At 47.6% G+C, this 22569-nt stretch overlaps 1 protein-coding gene across 1 annotated transcript in view; it reads right to left on the bottom strand.

Moving 5' to 3' along the window:
- The window catches only part of ppil2 (peptidylprolyl isomerase (cyclophilin)-like 2), a 35323-nt gene that overhangs the window by 3486 nt on the left and 9268 nt on the right, over positions 1–22569 (bottom strand). Inside the window, exons 9-18 of the mRNA XM_031570297.2 lie at positions 22286–22361; positions 21458–21618; positions 19579–19654; positions 19066–19172; positions 11747–11836; positions 9578–9611; positions 4623–4740; positions 3773–3829; positions 1677–1749; positions 467–529 (exon numbers count right to left, since the gene is read on the bottom strand). Coding sequence (XP_031426157.1) covers positions 467–529; positions 1677–1749; positions 3773–3829; positions 4623–4740; positions 9578–9611; positions 11747–11836; positions 19066–19172; positions 19579–19654; positions 21458–21618; positions 22286–22361 — 855 coding nt within the window. The remainder of the gene's footprint in view (positions 1–466; positions 530–1676; positions 1750–3772; positions 3830–4622; positions 4741–9577; positions 9612–11746; positions 11837–19065; positions 19173–19578; positions 19655–21457; positions 21619–22285; positions 22362–22569) is intronic.

Below are 22569 nucleotides of genomic sequence, written 5' to 3' on the forward strand. Positions count from 1 at the left end.
GTGTGTGAAAGGAACGAGTGGTGCCAAGGAGCCAGGGACGAGAAAAAACACTGTGTGCTATTAGTGGGCGCTGCTTCCTGCTACCCGAGCACTCTTCAAAGACACGGCATATATAAACATGGAGGTGCAGAGACTTGCCCGGACACAGCCTCCCTCACACACATGCGTGCTACATGTGTAAACATACAGACAAGCATGCTCACACACAGACAGGATATGTAAAAACATCAAATATGCTTCAACGTGTATGAAGTTTTGTACTAAAGTGTAGGAAAAGGTATGAAAAAAAAGTTCTGGAGTCCTCCGACTGACATGCACACACTCAGACACAGACACAGACGACACCTTGGTGCAAAATCACAGGTGAAAACTGGGAGTTTTGTACTGAAGTGCTGGGAAAGGCTATGTGAAAAGTTCTTAAGTCTCTGAATGCATAAACCTCACTCTGACACACAAACACACTGACCTGTGCGTCTGCTTCCTCGTAAGGGTCCACGAACACGGTTGTGCTCAGCACTTTAAGTTCACTCTGTTGTTGGAGAGACACTCATCAGACACGACACAAACTCTCAAGATACCACACTACACCCAATGTTTACGAACTGAAAGAAGACTGAAAAAATATATGAAACACCTCTTGCATGATCAAGTAGGCCCCTTTCTATTTAGAGACATCTTTATACTTTATATATATATTCCTATTTATAAGTTCCCGCTCTAAACTACTTTGAAATTTCCAGACCCAGACCCACTCTTCTATAAAGTTAATTTCAATTTTTTTTTAATTGAATTGAATGCTAGTTAGCATAAGTTGTGAGTTTAAGCAACGTTATTGAATGTATTTAATGCTGCATGGGTACGTAGCACAGCTTTTGGTTTGTGCACTGGAATTCCTGCAGCTGTATCTGTGTGTCGTGCAGGTGTAGGTGTAGGTCGTGCAGGTGTAGGTGTAGGTCGTGCAGGTGTAGGTCGTGCAGGTGTAGGTGTAGGTCGTGCAGGTGTAGGTCGTGCAGGTGTAAGTGTGTGTCGTGCAGGTGTAGGTGTAGGTCGTGCAGGTGTAGGTGTGCGCGTCGTGCAGGTGTAGGTGTGCGCGTCGTGCAGGTGTAGGTGTGCGTGTCGTGCAGGTGTAGGTGTGTGTGTGTCGTGCAGGTGTAGGTGTGCGCGTCGTGCAGGTGTAGGTGTGCGCGTCGTGCAGGTGTAGGTGTGCGCGTCGTGCAGGTGTAGGTGTGCGCGTCGTGCAGGTGTAGGTGTGCGCGTCGTGCAGGTGTAGGTGTGCGCGTCGTGCAGGTGTAGGTGTGCGCGTCGTGCAGGTGTAGGTGTGCGCGTCGTGCAGGTGTAGGTGTGCGCGTCGTGCAGGTGTAGGTGTGCGCGTCGTGCAGGTGTAGGTGTGCGCGTCGTGCAGGTGTAGGTGTGCGTGTCGTGCAGGTGTAGGTGTGCGCGTCGTGCAGGTGTAGGTGTGCGTGTCGTGCAGGTGTAGGTGTGTGCGTCGTGCAGGTGTAGGTGTAGGTCGTGCAGGTGTAGGCGTGTGCGTCGTGCAGGTGTAGGTGTGTGTGTCATGCAGGTGAAGGTGTGCGTCGTGCAGGTGTAGGTGTGTGTGTCATGCAGGTGAAGGTGTGCGTCGTGCAGGTGTAGGTGTGTGCGTCGCGCAGGTGTAGGTGTGGTGGGAGGGAGAGCACCTTGGGTAGGTCCGTCTTTGGATCAGCCTCCACGTTCTCCAGGGCAGTGAGAGCCTCGAAACCCCCCACCACTCTGACAGAGAGACAGAGGAAGACAGTGAGGGAGGGAGAAAGAGAGAGAGAAATAAAGCAGTAGAAAAAGATGAGATCATATTTCTTTTCTCTAGCTGTAAACAATGTGTTGCCTTGACACAATAAGACAGACACCACGGCACATCTATGGGAATGAACTGAAATAATGTCTAGTAGCAGTGATGAGGGAGAAAGGATGCAGTGCTGAAAATACACAGCGAAAGAGGAAGAAATTAAATAATCCGTTAAAAAAAGAGGAAAGGGGGGTGGGGGCAAAGCATGCCTCCCAGTTTCAACATCATCTTATGCAACAAGGCAAAACATCCTGCTTTCAGGGAAAAAGCCATCAAAACACAAGTAGCCAAATCACACACACGCAGGAGGCCTCCGAGACCAAATATGTCCTGACAGTGATTTGTGGAGCGATTCAGATCGCACCATTGTGCTTTGCTATGAGCAAAAACTGCCATACGCAAAAGGTGCAAAAACAGTCAGACGATTGACACAAACTGCCACTGGGGGAAAGTCCGACGTTTGGGATGTTTTGTTGCCATGCAGGAGGAATTCCATGGGAGACAGGTGCACAACAATGCTTGTGCTGTCGGAATTTCCCAGTCATATCCTTTTACGGTATTCGCACATTGTACCTTTCAGGCCGCCCAACAATGGCAACAACACTCATCTTCCCACTGCTTTAGCATGAGTGTGGGTTTAAAAATGTCTCTCAATACAGTACAACCAGCGCCCCATGATCCAGCTGTTTCTGTGGGGCCTCCGGTTGCTATAAGGTAAGGGGATGAGCTCAGTGAGGGGGGGGGGGGGTCATAGGCTGAGGGTTTCTGTGCGTGTGTGTGTGTGTGTGTGTGTGTGTGATCCACGTGATCTCTCCCCACATGTGTGAGAGCTGCACTGGCTACTGACAGAGGGGGTCTGTACAGTACTGGGGGCTGAAGCTGGGGGGGGGGGGGCATGGGGGGGGGGGAGGAGGAGGAGAGAGTGGGAGAGCCTGTTTGAACAGGAGCTGTTGGTTTAGACTTACTCCAACAAGCTTCGCCGAATTCCACAAGCAGAGCCTAAGAATTACAATTCACTGTCAGCTCTGGGAACAGTGACCACAACAACCCATCTTCCTGTGCTTGTGTCTTGTGCACACATGTGTGTCAGTTTGTGTGTGTGTGTGTGCAGGTCGGTCTGTGCCTGCTGTGTGTGTGTGTGTAGTAGACTGTCTGGCTGTATGAATGTATGTGTAACAGTCTGTCTGTGGATGTACGTGTATGTGTGTGTTTGCACGCATTTGTGTGCGGCCCAGGAATGCTGACACCGACTAGCAGGCGGGTGTTGCCCCTGTGGGACCAGTTTTACTCAGGAAGGACCGAGCAAACAGCAGCCGCTCAGTCATTTTTCCCCATCTCCCTGGACAGTGCTGCTTTTGGAGGAGCACACACACACACACACACACACACACACACACACACACACACACACACACACACACACACACACAACACAGGGCCAGGGCTGCTCCCCAGTCCCCAGCTCCTCACCGTCCTCCTGGGCCACTCAGGCTGGAGCAGCCCTGGGGTTGTGGAGGCTGGAGAGCCAGGCTCTAGGGACCAGGCTCCCCTCTGTATAGGCTGACCCCCTAACCTAACTGGGCCATGTGGCTGCCTGGCCCTGTCACTGCTGCCATGGATAAATCCTTAAGACTGCTTATCAACAAGACTGGAGGGGTGAAGGGATTACTCAAGCTAGGGCTTGAATCCCCCCCCCCCCCCCAGGAAGTCATGTCCTCCTCGAAACCTTCCACCTGGTAAAACGATAACCAACGTACTTTTAAAAAGTGACACAACACTGACAGAAGACTCAATCTGTTATTCAATGCTGTTAACACCTTGCCCATGTACTGAGACATGTGCCCCCCATCTACTGCCCCTTGTGACCTCTGAACCCCAGAGTGACAAGCAGAGTTGTAAGAGGGGCTGAGCAACTAGGAAGTCATGTTAGATGAAGGAAGAAGGTCTTACCTGCCGAACACAGTGTGCTTCCTGTCCAGGTAGGCGCAGGAACGGAACGTGATGAAGCTGGCCAAGGCAGGATGAGATCGGTCACACACTCATCATTTTCAAAAGGATCAATACACAACACAGCTGGACAAAACATATGCAAAAGGTATGCCCTAAAGCCAGTGCTACATACACTGGATCATACACTTTCTGTATCTACCATCATGCACATAATTCAATTCATTCAGTCAACATTCTAAAGAGGCTACATTTTGAATAATACTGTATCCAAGTTGATATACTGACAGTCGTGACTATCTGAACATTGCCATCGTGTCAGTCTTTGGCGTCATCTTAACTCGCTCACAAATGGAAAAGGTTTCTCAGCGCTGCGAGATGGCATTAAATACAGCGCTGTAATTACAGCCCTCTCCTACCAGTGCGCTCCACTTTCTGACACCTCTACAGCAGGGCCTGTGGACCTGGAGCACCAGCTCAGAGACAAATGGGGCAGGGCAAGGAAGGGAAGGCAAGGGAAGGCTCTCTGCCTGACCTGGCTGCCTGGCTCGCTCGCTCTCCACCACCATATATATAGATATGCTCTCTCCATCTCTCTCTCTCTCTCTCTCCATCTCTCTCTCCCCATTTCTCTCTTTCAGAGTGCATGCCAGCGTCTGTGTTGAGACTGAGGCATCACTTGTAAAATATTATCTTCTAATCTCCTGACTATGTGCTGGAGGATCTTAAACCCGGTATGTTTGGAGAGAGATCTGACTGCCTGCCATCACTGGCTGATTCCTGTGAAATGGCAAAAAGGAGTGTGCGTGTGTGTGTGTGTGTGTGGGGGGGGGGGGCATGCAACAAAACTCACAACTGGGACTTGTTGGTGTTTGGTCCGGAGTTGGCCATGCTGAGGACGCCACGGCCCGTGTGGGAGAGGTTGGGCCGGAACTCATCTCTGAACGGCTTCCCCCAAAACGATTCGCCTCCTGGGGGGGGGGGGGGGGGGGGAAGAGAGAGAGAGAGAGAGAGAGAGAGAGAGAGAGAGAGAGAGAGAGAGAGAGAGAGAGAGAGAGAGAGAGAGAGAGAGAGTGTGCAAGAGTACATCAAAAGATGATCACAGCAGAGGGTGTTGAAAAAGAATGTTCAGATAGAAGCTGCAATCAACAGTTCAAAACACTGCAGGTAGCTCCACATTTGTGTGTGTGTGTGCGCATCACAAAAATATTCATTCATGCCGATCAATCAGCCTCAGGGACGGACTTCCTTGTTAGACCTCATTAAAATGCACAGGATGCAGATTACATCCACCCCCTCCCACTTTCCAACCCTAACAAGCCCCACTAATTAACACTTAATCAAACTCCACCCTGAGCTCGTCGGGTGGTCGATCGGCGCAGGGGCCTAATCCTCAGAGAAGCAGGCAGGCGGCGTCTGGGTGAGCCTGGCACCGTCTGGCGCAGCAGATGCCCCCGCGCCACGCTGGGCCTCTCTGGTGCTCGCCCAATCCAAGGCCCGATTTAAACCGCGCTGTATAAACTCTCCCCGGGTGACATTTGTGCATAATTTATGACCTGTGTGACATTTCGCCTGGGTGGCCGGTCTTCATTAGGAAAATAGGAGAGGAAGGAAAAGGGGAAAAGAGGTTCCCGGTTTGCCAAGAAGCAAAAAATTAAATAAAAAACAAGACGGAACAGTTCTGCTGGGGAATGGTTGATTTTGGTCAAGTTTGGGTGTAATATCATATGTAATGCAAGGGTTGGAGTGAAAACATTAATACCTCTCACAGAGTGATTAACTCTCAATGCAAGGGTGCTTTCTAGTAGATCGTCACTGTGACTGGATTTACAATGCTGCCATTACCAAGAGTTCTCTGTACATGGCCATGTGTGCCAGCGTGGCCTAAAGACACATGGATTTTTTTTTTTTTTTTTTTTTTTTTAAAGATGAGTTTTTTGGGCTTTTTGCCTTCATTCAGATAGGACAGTGAAGGTTGGGACAGGAAATGAGATGGAGAGAAGAGGTGGGGAGTGGGATCCGGAAATGACAGCGGGTCGGATTTGAACCCGAAGACACATGGATTTGAGGGTCAATAGGCTCCTGTATGTCTGACTAGAGCCTCTCACTAAGAAAGGGGTCCAGGAATCTTTGCACATAGTATGTGACCTGCAGTGTAACATCATATCTTGTTGTGTTGTTTACACTACTCCCTAATATAGTTTTCTTAGAATCTGTAGTGTGCAATTGTTGGGAGTTTGATTTACACCTCTTTAGTCAGATAATTGAGGGGCTTCCCAAACATTTGGTGCAGAGACACCGCAGAAACATTGCAGCACCATCGTAGAGACATCTTGAGAGAATGAGTGGAGAAAACATCTTGGAAAACAGAGACTCTTTAACTAACATCTGTTCTGGATGGCTGGAGAAGGCTCAGAGACCGATCTTAGTATACATAGTAACTTTCATAGTTATTTATATGTAGGTCTGTTTTATTTTTGTTCCATTTTAATTTAATTTTAAATCGGTAAATGTCTTCAGGATCCAGTCTTCTGTTCAGGGAAACGATCAACTTTATTTTCAGTATAGTTTAGGTCAGTTCGCAAACACAACACAATTAAATACACCAAAATCTAACAGGACAGAATAAAATAAAAAATAAAAAAAGTCCCATTAAAAACAGCTGTAGGAACATAAATAGAGCCCTTAACTAAGCCAGTAATAACTTGACTTAACAATTTACAGTTTGACCCCCCCCCCCCCCCCCCACCCCCACAGGCACTTGGAACTCAATTGCTCACACACAGAGCGTACGCGAGCAGTCCTGCTGTAATGAGCGGGTGGGGACACCAGGAAACATCGATTCATCAGCCCAAGTGAGCGGAGTGTGGGAACGGTCAGGTGGTGCTCTGTAATCTTTACGTACGGAAGCACACGGTCAGGCTAATGGAGCTTAATTACAGCGCCCTCTGGCTCCTTAAAGTGCTCGCTCTGGGCCTCGGAGCTCAGAGGTGAAAGAGAACCTGGAGCGCCAGTGCCAACTTCTTTCCCTAGACACGATTATAAAGCTACACGCCAGTGGGACGAGTAAAACATGACTTACAACACAACTCATTTGTGTCGCTTAATTAACAATTCATTAGTCCGTTTGGCCACCGCCACCACCCTCACCCTTGTTAGCCGTATCTCAGGGCAGATCAGGGCAGGACCCATTATAACCGAAAATAGCAACAAGGTACAAAACCGCAAGTGTTTCTACACAGTAACCGGTGCGTATTGTCTTTCACATTCAGGTAGTCCAACAGTTTTGCCATCGAATCTCAACTTAACTCTTAACTTCTTCATCAACCTCTTGCAGCAGACACCCGTCATCAAAAGACAGTAAGAATAATGTGAACATAATCTGTGATTCCAAAGTTGAAATCATGTCAGTATTACTAGAACTTTATCACGTACAGGATCAGTACCAGGATCTGTACTTCACTAGGTCTACATTCTTTAAGAGGTAAAGGCTCCTTTTTATCATTAAAAGATAAAGGGATAATTTACAAGCACTATTTATTGATGGGGCTGGCGCTAGCTGTTGACTAGCAGCAACCTAAGCCAACAGTATGGGAGCAGGTGGCCTGGGAGCTCCTGGTGGTGTCATATGGAGGAGCTGGGCTGAGCTATGCTGGAGGGGAGAGCAGACCCTGCCTGAGCAGGCAGATGCAGCCACAAGGTGACCTTTCACCAGGTTCTCACACACACACACACACACACACACACCCTCCTCATTCTTTCGCTCTCTCAAACACACACACAGCCTGCTGGGCTTTCACCTGCGTGATTCACGCTCTCCAGGTTTACTGGACAGGTGCTGTCTCCAACAGTTGTGTGGCTTCCAGAATGATGCAAGCGTGTTGCGGTGTAACGTGCATGTGTGGAGAGCAGGGGAAAGAAGTGTGACTACGTGATGGGCGACGGGTATGTGCAATCTGTGTGTGGGTATGTGCAAATAATGGGGAAAAACTCATGATTCCTCAAAGTGCTAAATGATGATACACAGAAAAACAAATATCTGGTCACACACACATGTACAATTACACACACAAATAGGTACTGCAAGCACGCACTGCACATGCGTGTGACGACATTGCAAAAATCTGCTGCAGAGATGCACATGTGATCCAGTGGACTGTAGAATCCATACTGCTGATGTGAGCACAACCACTCCAGTGTGTGTGTGTGTGTGTGTGTGTGTGTGTATATATGTGTGTGAGTGAGTGAGTGTTTGCGTGTGGATTTAATGACTGGGAGGAGAGAGAGAGGAAGGATGTGATGAGGCGGCATCATAAATATGTCACACATCAGTGAGTGTCCAGGCTGCCTAAGCCGCTCACACCTCCTCTGGCTCGCCGTCAAGGGCTTCCTCACTGGGGCTTCCAGCGCTGGTGCATTTTTAATGGGCCTGTCACTATTTTAAGCCCCAGCCACAGTCCACTGCTCCCTCTCAGAGAGAGAGACCCGTGCTCCTCCTTCCCCTAGCGCCCTTACAGACATGTCTGTGAGCTCTAACCATCCCACTCCTCAGAGTCTAGTCCAAGCATGGTTCTGAGCTATGCATCTATGTATGCTTGGACTGTCGAGGTTACTTTCCGCATCGGCACACATTGAACCTAAGATCTGACTGACTGAAGAGGTGTGGTGGCAGAGATCAGTTAGATGGCAAAGTCAGGTGTTACATCACCTGGTACTGTGGTCTTTACATTGCAATGACTTGCAAAGCACAAATCAATTATGTAAGGGATAACATTTAGTCTGCCGGTCAGTAATAGAAAATAAAGCCCGACAGGACAAACAGGACCCGACGTGCAGCAGTTACTTGCCAAAACTATATGACATTACTCCAAAATATCTCTTTTTAACGAAGTGTTGCTTAGCAATGTATTACTTAACTTCACATAATGGGAATTCACTGTAACTTCCTGCAGAATGATATGAAGATCAAAACTCGTTTCCAATGGCAGCAGTCATTCATTTTTTTCCCGCAGTCATTATAAAGAAATATTTGGCCTCAATGGAACTTTCTGCAACATTCCAAAGAGCCGTATATAAGTTGCAGTTAGCAGTCACTTGAAAATATTTTGAAATATTTTCATGCATTTAGCTCTTGTATTTTTCAATCTTTAAAAGACATGAACGAGACATGAACGAAAATGACATGAACAAGGCGGCATTAGGTCTTCCAGTGAGAAAAAAACAAGAGATGGTGGACTACACCCGACACACCAGATAACAGTCCACTCTGTCTCAATGAAAAGAGGCTCTGCTTGAGCATTTACTTAAGTGGAGTCATATGAAGACTTCAGTAGCGCCCGCGCTCTGTGGGAACCGAACCTATGACCTCAGTGCGGCTGGCAGCAGCAGAGCTACAAGAGCAGAGATGCAGTCTTTTTGGAACACTACGCAATCCTAGGGAGAAAAAAAGGTTCTCAAAAGGGCTTTTTTTTCAAAGCTCAGGTTACCACAAAGAGCGCAGTCCACACAAGGAACATTTTGCGAACAAACACCCCCTTTGAGGGCTCTGCCCCGGTCAAAATTGCTTTAGTGCAGAGAGCCGGAGAGCTCTTTCCTAGAGGGTTATAATGTAACGCAGGAGCCTTTCAGGGTTTATCTAGATTGTGCCATATTGACTGAGGGGGTTGACATGGAAACAATCCTGAAGGCAGTGCTAATGCTTTCACTTTGGACTTTCAGAGGCTTGTCTGAGCTAGCTGTTTTCAGCCATCAGGAAATGGTGTGTGTGTTTGTGTGTGTGTGTGTGTGTGTGTGTGTGTCTGCTCTTACCTGTGCCAGTGCCAGTGGGGTCTCCCCCTTGGATCTGAAAAAGAAACAACCAGAAAATAAATCAATTTGAGGGTTTCAGCTCAATTTCAACACCAGAAACCCAAAACTGAGTCTAAAACTAAAGAGCTGGCCAGACCTCAACACTGAGTCTCACTGAAAGCAACCCATCAAGGATTACTGGACCCTCACTGTGAACATGAATCATATGCGTGCGTTCATCAATCACCTTACTGGGAGAAAAATAAGATGTAACGTTACTGAGCATTTACTGGGAGTGTTGGCAGAGTGATGATAATTTGTGTGTGTGCGCGCGCGCATGTCGGTGTGTCTGCGTCTCTTTTAATCAACTGTGCATGGCTGGGCCAGCCGCTGTCATATAGTTGTTGGCTGCAATTGTAGGGACAGTAACATCCGAGCTGCAGACACTGGTGAATAATATAAGCTGCCTGCAATCAGCAAGATTAACTTCCTGTGAGGACAACCTTGTGCTTCCAGTCAGTGCGACTCGGCTTACAGCACGCACCAAACAAAGGGAGGCCCCTCGCCCATGCACGCTCAAACACACACACACACACACACACACAAAAACATATGCAACACTTATGCCGTTACATCACTCTAATTAGCGGTTGCATCACTCCAATTACTGCGTTTCTTCTTAAGTTTGTTTTTTTCTTCCCGTCCCACCTGTTGTTTTGGTGCCACTTCTGCTCCTACCACTTCAACTCGGACACATCCGTCCTGATCACATGCAGTGCTTGTGGAAACGTTTGCCCCCCCCCCAGTCACTTTTCTTTCTCTCATTTTTCTTCCCTTTTTCCACATTGAAATGAACAGGGGAAACACTTCGAAGAACCTCACTGCGTTGATAGTGTAATGAAGTTACATTAAATGGAGCCTTCCAAACACATTACTGCTCATCTGATGTGATTTTCAAGTAAATGAAGATACCATCATTAACAACTCGGGTTAATTCAAGGTAACTTAATATCTATGATAACTAACATTAGCCACTCAACTAGCTCCAGCCAACAGCTTACAGTGTAACATAACTCAGCCACTAGCAACATAGGGCAGTAATGTTAATGGCGGAGCAACCTCGTGGTGTTGGTCGTGTAATGAAGTGCCGTTAAAGAAAGACATCGAAACAGATCACTGCTCATCTGTCATTTTAAAGATACTGATAGATTTGAACGCTCTGTAATATTCCGTGATGTACAGTCAGCTGGGAACACGACACCCATGACTTTACCGTTATGGAAGACTGAGTGGGAATTAATTCGTTTTTTTTTTAATCTATTCCATGTTGTTTTTACCCGCTACATTAACAGGTTTCTTATATGAAAGGGGCTTATGATATAATTTCTTCTGCTGTCATTTGGTTTAACCATTTCATAACGTCAGTCTAACTATGGTCACCATGCTTCGTGTGTCTTATGTTTTAGGCACTAACTGGCTTCATTGCAGCTGTAATGATCTGATAACAATATCAGTGCGACTGTGGATTAAATCGCTTGACCCGATACAGCGTTCCAGTCAAACCTTTCTTTTGTCGAGTGAAATGTTAGCATCCACCTAACTGCATAGGTAGCAGTATGCCACCATCAACCGCTGCTGCACTGCAGTCACACTTTGCATTATCATGCATCAGTAGTTAATAATGCATCCCTCCATAATTACATGCAAACACAGTCTCATATGTGTAGGGTTGCAAACAACGGCTACTGTGTATTGTATAGAAGTTTGGGGGGTAGGGGGTAGCTTGTTGTACATTGATACTGTTGTGAGTGCATCACATCAGGGACTGTAGTTTTTTTTTTGGGGGGGGGGGGGGGGCAACATGGCATCAACAAGAGAATATTAAGAATGTGTCAAACATATACACCTCAAGATAAATGTGGAGCAGTACTTAGCTTGGGGTCTCTATTAAGAGAGAAAATGAGAGGTTGCGTGATGGTCTAACTTTAGGAACTTGATTCACTTCAGTGGTATTTTAATGCCACCTCCCGACTCCTAACTGTGGGTTCTTATATAGGTTTTTTTGTTGCAACCATGCCTTTTACAGACAGTGAGAAGTGATGAGCGTTAATGCATTTTGGGTATGGCCCCTGCTTGTCTTTGGTCCTGTTTGACCAGAGATCACTGAATAAGAGGCACTGACGATCTTACCATGAAGTTCCGAATGGAGCGATGAAAGATCGTGTTATCGTAATATCCCTTCTTGCACAACTTGATGAAGTTCTCTCCAGCTTTGGGCACCTAAACATGATGGAAGCAAAGAAATTAAGATTGTGTTATTTTCACCTTACTTACCTCATTGAGATTTGTGCTCTAGAAAAGACATTCTATAGACCCGAAAAGCATAAGCACAGTGTCAAAGCAACCCCTTGTTCATCTATGGCTTGTTGTGGACTGAAATGTGCAGCTGTGTCTTTAGTTTAACATGTCAAGGTAACGACCAGTTACTACACAGGGCTACTTGAAGGCTGTTTTATTTAGTTATTTGTTCAAAGTAACCGCTAGCATACACTAGCTTGCCTGGCTCTCAGTGAGACACTGTGTTGCAGTCAGTGGTAAAAGCAGAACAGATGAACTCTAACAGCACATAAACACTATGCCGCTGATTGATTGGCACCAGCAGCTGATCGGTTTGTTTGGGTGGGATGAGCAATTGCAGGGAAGAGGGGGTGGTGGATATGGCGGAGATGGCGCTGGGAGGTTGACAGTTCCTTTGCCTCTCGAGTTAGGGGCCTCTAGAGATTAAAAGGTGCGACTTTCTGTCTGTACAAACCACTGCTCTACACAGCATCTCTACACCTTGGTCAGCTGATGTCGAGATGACTCCCTTCGTGGAAATCCATGTGCCTCTTCTCAAAAACCTTTGGCCATAAATAATCCACAAAGCCTCCTCCCCACCCTCACCCATAGGCATCTTCGGGCTGTGCCCCGACAAGCCGACCTCTCTCTCACGCTCTCTCCCAATTGGATCAATAGGACATGTTTGCATTTTGCACAAGAGGTTGGCTTTTCCTGCCACCAACCATCTGGTGCGAACTGGCTGACGAGTTTGTCGGCTCCTTGCTGGCTCTTGCTAAGCGCTTGCAGAGAAGCGCAAACAAACAGAGCTGGTGTCGTGCCATAGCGTGGCACAGTTTTCCAAAACACTTTCCATCTCGAGTAGTGCTCCCCTGCTGAGCCATCTGAGAGCTTATAAAACATGCGCTCACAATAACACACATTTCTGCATGACTGTGCGCAAGAACAAGGGAGAGAGAGAGAGAGAGAGAGAGAGGGGTGCTCAGACTAAATGAGCAAGAGGCAGAGAGATAGTGGAGAGAGGGAGGGATAGATAGAGATAGAGAGAGAGAGAGAGAGAGAGAGAGAATCACGTAATCACTAAAAACTGGAGGGATTGAAAAGCAGAAAACACCTGCAAGCCTGTAATCACCCCCTACAACTAACCAAATATGTTCAGTCTGGTCACTGATTGAAGACATACAATCCGACACAGGCAGATAAGAGAAGAAAAGACCTCATCATTCACTTTATTTGTTGAGTACCTCATACTTGGTTACACAGCCTTGTTACAAAAGCAGAAACCTCGGTTACGAAGAACCTGAAAGTGAATCTCATTTGTCTAATGTGGGGCTTCTTATCCGAAGTGTTGCCTTATGACGGAGAGTGTGTGTGACAGTGAAAATCACAATCATTAATTTGTAAACAGTAGGCCATGAATAGAAGCATGGCTCTCTGGGAGGGAGGGGAAAGCGGGGGAGTGTGGGCAATTTTCTTATCACTGCGACGACTTCTCTTTATCCTGATTTGACAAGGCGGCAGCCAATGAAAAGCAGCCAAAATAACCACCTAGTAACCAAAGCCAGACATTGAGAAGGCTGTCTCCATGCCTGAGAGGCAGTCTTTCGTTCAGCTATTCTACTGCCACCCCCCCCTGCCTCCATCCCTGCCCACCACCCAGCCCCCCCAGCCTGCCAAACCTCCACTCTCTCTTCTCCAAACACATCCAGCACAGCCAATGCATCCTGAGGTTCTGTTTGTTTTTATAATCACAGGGCCAGAAGTAACTCGCTGAGGGGAGACGAAGAAAAGAAAGAAAGAAAAAAAATCAGAGCTATAACGGGTTTGTTTTGACAAGGGATGAGGAAAGGGAGTCTTTATGAGTAGCCCCAGGGCCCATGAGGGCCAGGACTTTGTGTGAGTGCACTCACTAAAGAGTTTTGGGGGCCCCTCTCTATCTAGCTCTCGCTCTCTCTTTCCCTCTCTCTCTCTCGCTGACCCAAACGGAACGCGTTCCAGACAGCCCCAGACAATCCGATAACGAAACAAAACAATCTTCAACAATATGGCTGCGCCGTCACACCATGCCATTGACAGACTCATTTAGGGAGGAAATGGAGGAATTTCAAGTATTGTCTGTGAGTGGAGGAATAAAAACAAAACAACAAGTGACCTACTCATTGCATATAAATGGAATGTATTGGAAAACAAGCTAGTGTCTCAAGGGTGAATGAGAAAGGAGGGTGGGATAGGGTTATCACGTCTGCGGAGAGAACAGCAGTCTTCAGTCCACAGAGAGGCAGAACCGCCCCCCCCCCCCCCCCCACACACACACACACCCAAAAACACAGGCGGATACTTTGGCCTTGTTGTCAAGCTGGCGCTAAAAATAACTTGTGCAAGTTCTCCATATATCTGTGGCGAACACGGCCTTCGTGGACACTGTGCACTTCAGTCACGACCGCGGAGAGGCGGAACAGAGTGCAAGAGCTTTGGGAGAGGAGAGTTCTTGGAGGCCAGACGCCTCAATGGAATACGCATTACAGTAAACAGGGGTCCGGTGTGTGTGTGTGTAAGAAGTGAAAAAAAAGTGAAAGACAGAGCTAGAGAGAGAGAGGTCCATCTATATAGGTCACTGCTACGAGCCCATGAATTATACATTTTGCGGGAAGAGCGAGAGATGTCCAGGGAAGCACTTCAGACTGCAAGGCTGTCCAGAACGCAGAGAGAACTTTTAGGCTGATGCGTCTTGCCTTCCACATCACCCAACATCCTACGACAGTTTGGACCAAAATTTTAAATATATAAATATAAATGAAAAAACGACCTCAATCTCACATCTGAGATGGACTGCTGACAAAAGTAGAGAGCTTGTGCTCTTGGACGGCATTGTCAAAAGGTGTCCACCAGGAGATAGCCACAACAAGGACACTTAGCTTTCTGATTATCAAGTGATGCCTTGATGAAGGAAACACAGTAAACACATCGGGCTATATTTGGGACGTGGTCTGCTGCACTCTCACTTACTGCGATCGTGACTTGGGTTTAAAGCATGGGGAGTTGATGCAACGCTAATCCTGTTTAGCGCGCGAGGAGCAGCAAGTTCAGGGATGGTGGACGTGGATCAGGCTTGAGTTACTGCATCCTACTCTAGAGTCTCTTAATGGGAACTGGGTTTTTCTATTCACACACACACACACACACACACACACACACACACACACACACACACACACACACACACACACACACACACACACACACACACACACACACACACACACACACACATGCCTGCCACACACACAAACAAATGCCTGCCACACATAAACATAGCCACTCAACTGAGGTCTTATAGGACTAATCTACTGACAGAAAAGAAACCCACAGACCCACCCCCCACTACTTTTATTAGGTAACTAACTGAACCTGCCTCTGCTTCCCTGTTGACACAGCGCTGGCCTTGGTCCGGATGCGGGACAAACCTGAACCGCTTGGACCGGCGTGATGAGCGCTGGGCTTCCGTGACAAAGGGCATCGTACATCACCCGGCGAGCGAGCAGTCGCGGGGGGGGGAGTGGAGCGGATCCGCTATTAAACTCTGTGACTTTTACAGGCCTGAGGCCATCTCCATTGGCCGCGGCGGGGAGGGTGGCCCGTGGCGTGGCGTGTGCGGGAGGTGTTTAAATCACGGCTGGCATCAGGTGCGGGGCTGCAGACAGCCCCGGCTTGTTTATTAAAGCGACGAGGGAAGTGGAAATGAAAATGTTCAACCCCCCCCCACGTCTGTATTTAATGTGGAGATGTGGTGCATCAGCAGAAAGGCGGGGTTGGGGGTGGAGGGGGGCAGGTCGGGGGCTAACAACACGTCCTACCTGTGAGGCACATTCACTTGATTGAATGTCACTTAAAATTCATTACAAACAGCGACAGCTCCCTCCTGCCTGGGATTTTTATGGGGTGCCAAAATCTGTCCCCACTCAAGAGATAAACTAATGATTTCCCTTCCCCCTTTGCAAACTAATTGTTGTAATTTTTGTTAAACCTTATCTGTATACTTTAGTAATTGCATGGCTCCAACCTGCAGGCAATTCAATCCACTGTACTTATGGTGCCAAGTCAAAACTTTAAAAAACGCTGGCAATTTCTCACTCTCTCTCTCACACACACACACGTAATTTTCCACACCATGGTCATACATCCTCATCTCAATCAGATAGATACATGGGCCAAATGTAAAATAATTAGCTTCTGCAGGATGTAACTAATGCGTTACATCCACATCTCTGAGCATTGCCTGGCTGGCTTAATTCATAATACATATATAAAAATCAAAGCAAAGGGAATATAAAAACACTGCCAGTTATGAATGAAAGTACAGCCCAAAGCACATTCAGTGGTTGGGGAGAGGGTCACCACCAGGGCTTTCTCCTGCTTCTAAAGATCTAGCCCTGCAGAGGTTAGCTACCGCCTCAACATCAGTTTCAGCGGAGTTGACCACTCTCAGGCATCTGGACACTACAGCTGGTTATTACAGGCGTGTCTAATGTCAGATACAGAAAACTGCAGAGTAGGCAGGTTCCAGACAAAAAGGACAGAAGAAATGGCAAAGAGTTAACCTGGGCTCTTGGTTTTGGAGTCCATGTAAATCTCTCTCCCTCTCTCTCTCTCCAGGTTCAAGTGTTCTCCAAGAGTTCCTTTAGAGTGGCACACACAGGAGACCACTCCACAGAGGATATAACAGACCATTTAACGTTACACATTCCATTCAGCCCAATTAACAATTTCACAAAATCAAGAGGGCAAACAATTTCTTGTTTGATTGTAATCCAGAGGAGACCTGCACAGCCTGCACCTCTGCACCCATGGCGAGGAGAGCAGGCAGTTGGAGGGCTATACATGTGATGGAGCTGGTGGAAGAAGCCTGGCCCTGAGGGAAGTGTGAGGCAGAGGACCCTTAGCAGTCTGAGAGGTCTAGGTGTGTTTGAATGCCAGACTCAGGGAAGTAGAGAGTGGGTACGATACACTCCAGACAAAAGGGACAGGAAAACAGCAAAGACTGAGCTGCGCTCTTGGCTCTCTGGAGTACATGGAGATCTAAATCTAAATGATCATACTACGAGTTCCTTAGAGTTGGAGAGACAGGAGACCACTCTCACGAGGATGAAATAGTTCAACCCTTTAAAGCCACACATCCCATTTAAACTGCAATGGCCTGGTATAACCAGACCCAAATTCACTTTGTGAATACAGTCTGGCCACGCTCCATTGGGGATTGTTTCCTAATGGGTGTAGGATGGGTGCACCCTAATGGGTTCATTTTGAAACAAACAAACAAAAAATATATATAGTGTACTATCACAATATTTTTGCAGCACAATATTGGCGCAAAACAACGACGCCACGTATTGCAATATTTATTTATTTAATATTATGATTGTAATTTTATTTTGGTACATACATCTACTCTGATGACATTACTTTCTGAAGTCCACAAGACAGGTCACAGTGGAAATTGGGAAGGAAGTCAGAGTCAAGAACAAATTGACCTCGCCAAGATGGCTGCAGAGTCTCAGTACACGAAATGTAATATGTACGAGAAATAAATCTGCATCGCAGCATCCAATCCCAATACTTGCTGTATGGTAAAATGTAAAGAATCGCAATAACATTGTATTGTGGCTTAAATATCGTGATGCCATCTTATCGTCACCTCTAAGGCACCCCTAATGGAGGGCTGTAAATGTGATTGAGATGGTGAGAGACCTGGCCCTGGGGGAAGACTACAGAGACGGGCCTCTGCAGCCGGAGAGTGGGGTGGTGATAACCACAGAGACGAGGTGAGGTGCGGAGAGTGGGGTGATGATAACCACAGAGACGAGGTGAGGTGCGGAGAGTGGGGTGATGATAACCACAGAGACGAGGTGAGGTGCGGAGAGTGGGGTGATGATAACCACAGAGACGAGGTGAGGTGAGGTGCGGAGAGTGGGGTGATGATAACCACAGAGACGAGGTGAGGTGCGGAGAGTGGGGTGATGATAACCACAGAGACGAGGTGAGGTGCGGAGAGTGGGGTGATGATAACCACAGAGACGAGGTGAGGTGAGGTGCGGAGAGTGGGGTGATGATAACCACAGAGACGAGAGAGGTGAGGTGCGGAGAGTGGGGTGATGATAACCACAGAGACGAGAGAGGTGATGTGCGAAGAGTGGGGTGATGATAACCACAGAGACGAGGTGCGGAGAGTGGGGTGGTGATAACCACAGAGACGAGGTGAGGTGCGGAGAGTGGGGTGATGATAACCACAGAGACGAGAGAGGTGAGGTGCGAAGAGTGGGGTGATGATAACCACAGAGACGAGGTGAGGTGCGGTGCGAAGAGTGGGGTGATGATAACCACAGAGACGAGAGTGGGGTGATGATAACCACAGAGATGAGAGAGGTAAGCGGCGGAGAGTGGGGTGATGATGATAACCACAGAGACGAGAGAGGTAAGCAGAGAGGCAGAGAGTGGGGAGAATCTCCCAGCGTACAGCTCTGATGGACAGACACGCGGCAGGTGAAGCAACTCGAGTTTTACTCACAGTAGCATCCACTATGGGAGTGTTGGTATGCCTGCGCATGTTTGTGTGTGTGTGTGTGTGTGTGTGTGTGTGTGTGTGAGTGAGATTGATTCGGACCACACACAATCTCACTCACACACACACACACACACACAGTCATTAAAGGGCCTGTGAGATTTGGATGTTCTCAAGACTGGAATGTGAGACTGAGAGGGTGAGTGTACTTTCTGCCTACATGTCCTCCTGGGTAAGACTTATGCCAACCTGTCAACAATGTAAGACTACTTGACAGCTGACACCAGGGGCCAAAGCAAGAGTAGCAGAGCTTAACAGGCGCCTCTACAAGCAAAGGGTGCCACTGGTAATATCCGTGCCTAGTACGGGCAAGGAAACCCCTTTCATGACAACCAGTGCAACACGATTAGTCAGTTGAAAGACCATTTGGTTGAGGCAATAACAAGGACGGACTGCTTGGTGCTTACATGCAGAGATGGGCAGCTTAACACATATGACTGAGGGTGCGTTATTTACACCAAAGCACAAAAGACCACTGCTCTAATACTACATTGTGGAAGGGGGCATGAGTGTTAATGTCTCGTGTTGTGCGTTTACGCTCTCATCAGTTCCGTACCTTATCGCAGTGCAGCTCCAGGTTGACGTCCCCCTTGTTGGTGCGCAGGCGCACGTAGCCCTTCTTTTTCACGTACTGGAAGCGCACCGAATCGTCAGCGATGGCATCTGAGGAGGGCAAGGGTGAGGGGTGGGGGAGACATTCATTTCTTTCACTTCCCCAAACTGTAACACGGTCTGAGGGGGGGGGGGGGCTGCTGCCATTCTGTTTTTCTCAAAGCAACAAATACTGTTTACAGCAAAACCGGCCTTCCCGACCAAACAGACTAACGATAAAAAAACAAAAAAAAAAAACAATGAGTACAACTAAATATACTTTTGAAAAGATAGTCAGGGCAGAGATGAACAAATCTACAAAAACTGGATTGCCTGCTAAGTTTGAATGTGTTTTAGTGAGAAGGGCAGTGTTTGCAGTGAACCTGCTTCATGGACTGTGGCAGGGGTCATAGCAGTGGAGGTGAAGTGTGTGTGTGTGTGTGTGTGTGTGTGAGATATTTCAGCGTTTGCAGTGTACCTGCTACATGGACGGTGGCAGGAGTCATAGCAGTGGAGGTGAAGGAGGCCGACACCGTGCCGGTGGAGTAGTGGGCCTGCGGAAAGAAGGAGAGAAAGAAGAAAAAAGAAAGAAAGAAAAAACGTGTGAGAAGAGTGGGGAAAGGAGACACAATGAGAATGAGGGAGCAGCAATTTGTTTCCACAAAAGTAAACAGCACAGTTGGTGAAACCACAGGCACAGGAAGAAAAGCTGTGAAAGTGAAAAAAAAATAAATAAATAAAAGATTGGTGACTATGAGGGCTGAGAGCCATGCACTGGAAGGGTGTGATCTGCCTCCTCGCTCACAAGTGATAGTACAATCATCCTTATTGTTGTAAAATAACTGTACAAAATGGCCAATCTAACAGAGCGAGCTATTGAAGAGGTTGTGATGAATTCAACAGGTAGACAAGAACAGATGAAATGCATATACTCCTGCATATACTCCTAGTTAGTTCTAAATGAGCAAATGTGAACATAATTTGAAATCCAAGAAAGTATTTTTTTCCCCCCTGTTGTTGACTTCTGCCACCTGCCATCATTATCCAAGGTCACTTCAGCACATAACTGAAACAATGGATAGTCGACCCCTGCTTGTTGAGTGTCATGAGACATCATCTAACACAGCCACAGGCTCAGCAGTGACCCCCCCCCCCCTACTTAGGACTGGCCCGTGCCAAGAAACACACTGCGTCTGAGGCGAGTGTGGGGGCGGCAGGTCTGTTCCTCAGACTGCAGCATGGCGCACGCACACACACTCACACACACACACACTCACATAGCCAACCCACGAGCACCAACACAGGCGCTGCCATCCCACCTCTCCTCCTTCCTCCCGGGGCCATTGTTCATTGTGTGAGTGGCCTGGGTGACCGCGGGCCGTGAGGACATATTAGGAGCATGTGAATGGCCCTGAGGTGAAGCAGGAAGTGGGATCAGTGGTGTGGTATGAGGTGTTGTGTGATAGCTGTTACTGGAAGGAGAGAGAGTGTGTTTTTGGGGTGTTCGTGGTTTCCCTGTATGTGTGTGTGAGTGTGAGTGTGTGTGGTAGTTTTACAGGTGTACTTGTTAGTTATTGTTGTCAAAAGCCAAATCCATCTACAGCAATAAAGATGATGCAATCCTGCTTGGATAATTAGATGGAAGAGTTTTCACAACATGTCTGTGCCTCACAGTCATCTTCTTCCTGTTTCAGGTGTTACACTGGAGTTGCTATGATAAATGCAAACAAAATGTCCAAAGAATGAAGATGCACAAAGACAGCAGAGAACATTATCTTCCAGCTTGGCGCAATACCCTCAAAGCATTCTGACAAAAAACCCATTTGAAGGAATTGGGGTGAAGCACACAGTCATTCACAAATTTGATGTGTGTGCGCGCATTGTTGTGTATGTGCGTTGTGTGTGTGTGTGTGTGTGTGTGTGTAGAATCACCCTTCTGTCCCCAGGCCCCACCCTGACCCACATCTGACACATTCATTCACATTCTACGGTCTCTGTGAGGACCAATCATCTCCTGCGATTCTCTGTGCTGCCGCCCCCCCCCCCCCCACCCAACCCTCACCCATCAAGAGAGAAAAGAAGAAGGGGAGGAGGAGACAGACGTCTGGAGAGAGCGTCACAAAGCATAAGGGACCAGTCATGCTGAAAAAGAGAGAAATGAGGAAATTAAGGGATAAAGTGAGGGGAAGCAGAAGGGAGAGCCAGTGTGCGTCACTGCCTGTCCCTCACCACATCCCTCACTTTCCTCCTTTGACTGGGAGCTGCAGTAGATGGGTGGGGTGGGGGGGACTAGAGCAGAGAGAAAACTGGGGGGGGGGGCGGGGAGGAGACAAAAAATCCTCAGTCGATTCACTCACTGCGTTGAGCTTGTCAGTCTTCTTGGGCACGGGCACCTTCATGGTGGAGGCCAGCAGCTCGTCCCCCTTGTAGTCTCTGTACAGCTCAGCCAGCGTCTCACGTGTCTCCATGTTGGTGGTCTTCAGGTGGTAGTCCGGCAGCAGCTTGGCCTTCTCCTCCTCTACAGGCAGACACACACAACAACATGGGCAAGCAGGCCAACAAACATGTCTGCTTCAGGCAGAAGTGGATATGGATGTATGGATAGATATAGACAGACAGACAGACAGACAGACAGACAGACAGACAGACAGACAGACAGACAGACAGACAGAGAGGTAAACAGACCAACATGTAAACAGGCCTACAGATAGATAGAGCGACAGATAGACAGACAGACACTATATTGATCCTGAAGGACATTTAGAATATGATCGGTGTTCAGAAAGCACAAGTTCTGGCAGATGTGATGGGTTACCCGCTCAATTTTTCAGAGCGTTAACAAGCACAGCTCCTAATCCAGGAAAGAGAACTAATGAGTAATGACCATCATCTGGCTCAGCGTACACACCAAAGACAAAACATGACAGAGCTTACGCTTTCTGAAAACCAGCTCTCTTTCCAACACATATCAAATGCTATTACTCCCCATGTTACAGCCAATGGTCAGTAATGAATGCAGCAAAAGGGGGGGGGGGGGGGGCGCTTTGCCAAAATACCTCTTGGATCCTCTATGTCTAGGAGAGGCCAAAACACACATGGGCTTCACTGCTGAAGCACGGCGGTTTGGTACTCCTGTAAATTGCTGAAACATCTGGCTAGCATATGACACGAGTAGCTGAACACACCTGGGTCGAGGACCTTCAGATTGTTCTTCACGTGGAAAAAGTCGGACACGTTAAACTTATCCAGATTGGTGGGATCCTGAGGAGACAGGAAGAGAGGGAGAACTGTAGCAGGAGCCAAGCTGGAAAAAGAGTTGAACTATTATATGTGGAGGACAAGTGTGTTCTTTTAGCTGACGCACACACACACACTTTCTGTCCCTTTTTCTCATGCCTGAATATACACACACACACACACGTTTTGTCTCTTTCTCATGCCTGAACACACACACACACAAACTAACTTT

Source organism: Clupea harengus, chromosome 7 (assembly GCF_900700415.2).
Source record: "Clupea harengus chromosome 7, Ch_v2.0.2, whole genome shotgun sequence".
Lineage (NCBI taxonomy): Eukaryota > Metazoa > Chordata > Actinopteri > Clupeiformes > Clupeidae > Clupea > Clupea harengus.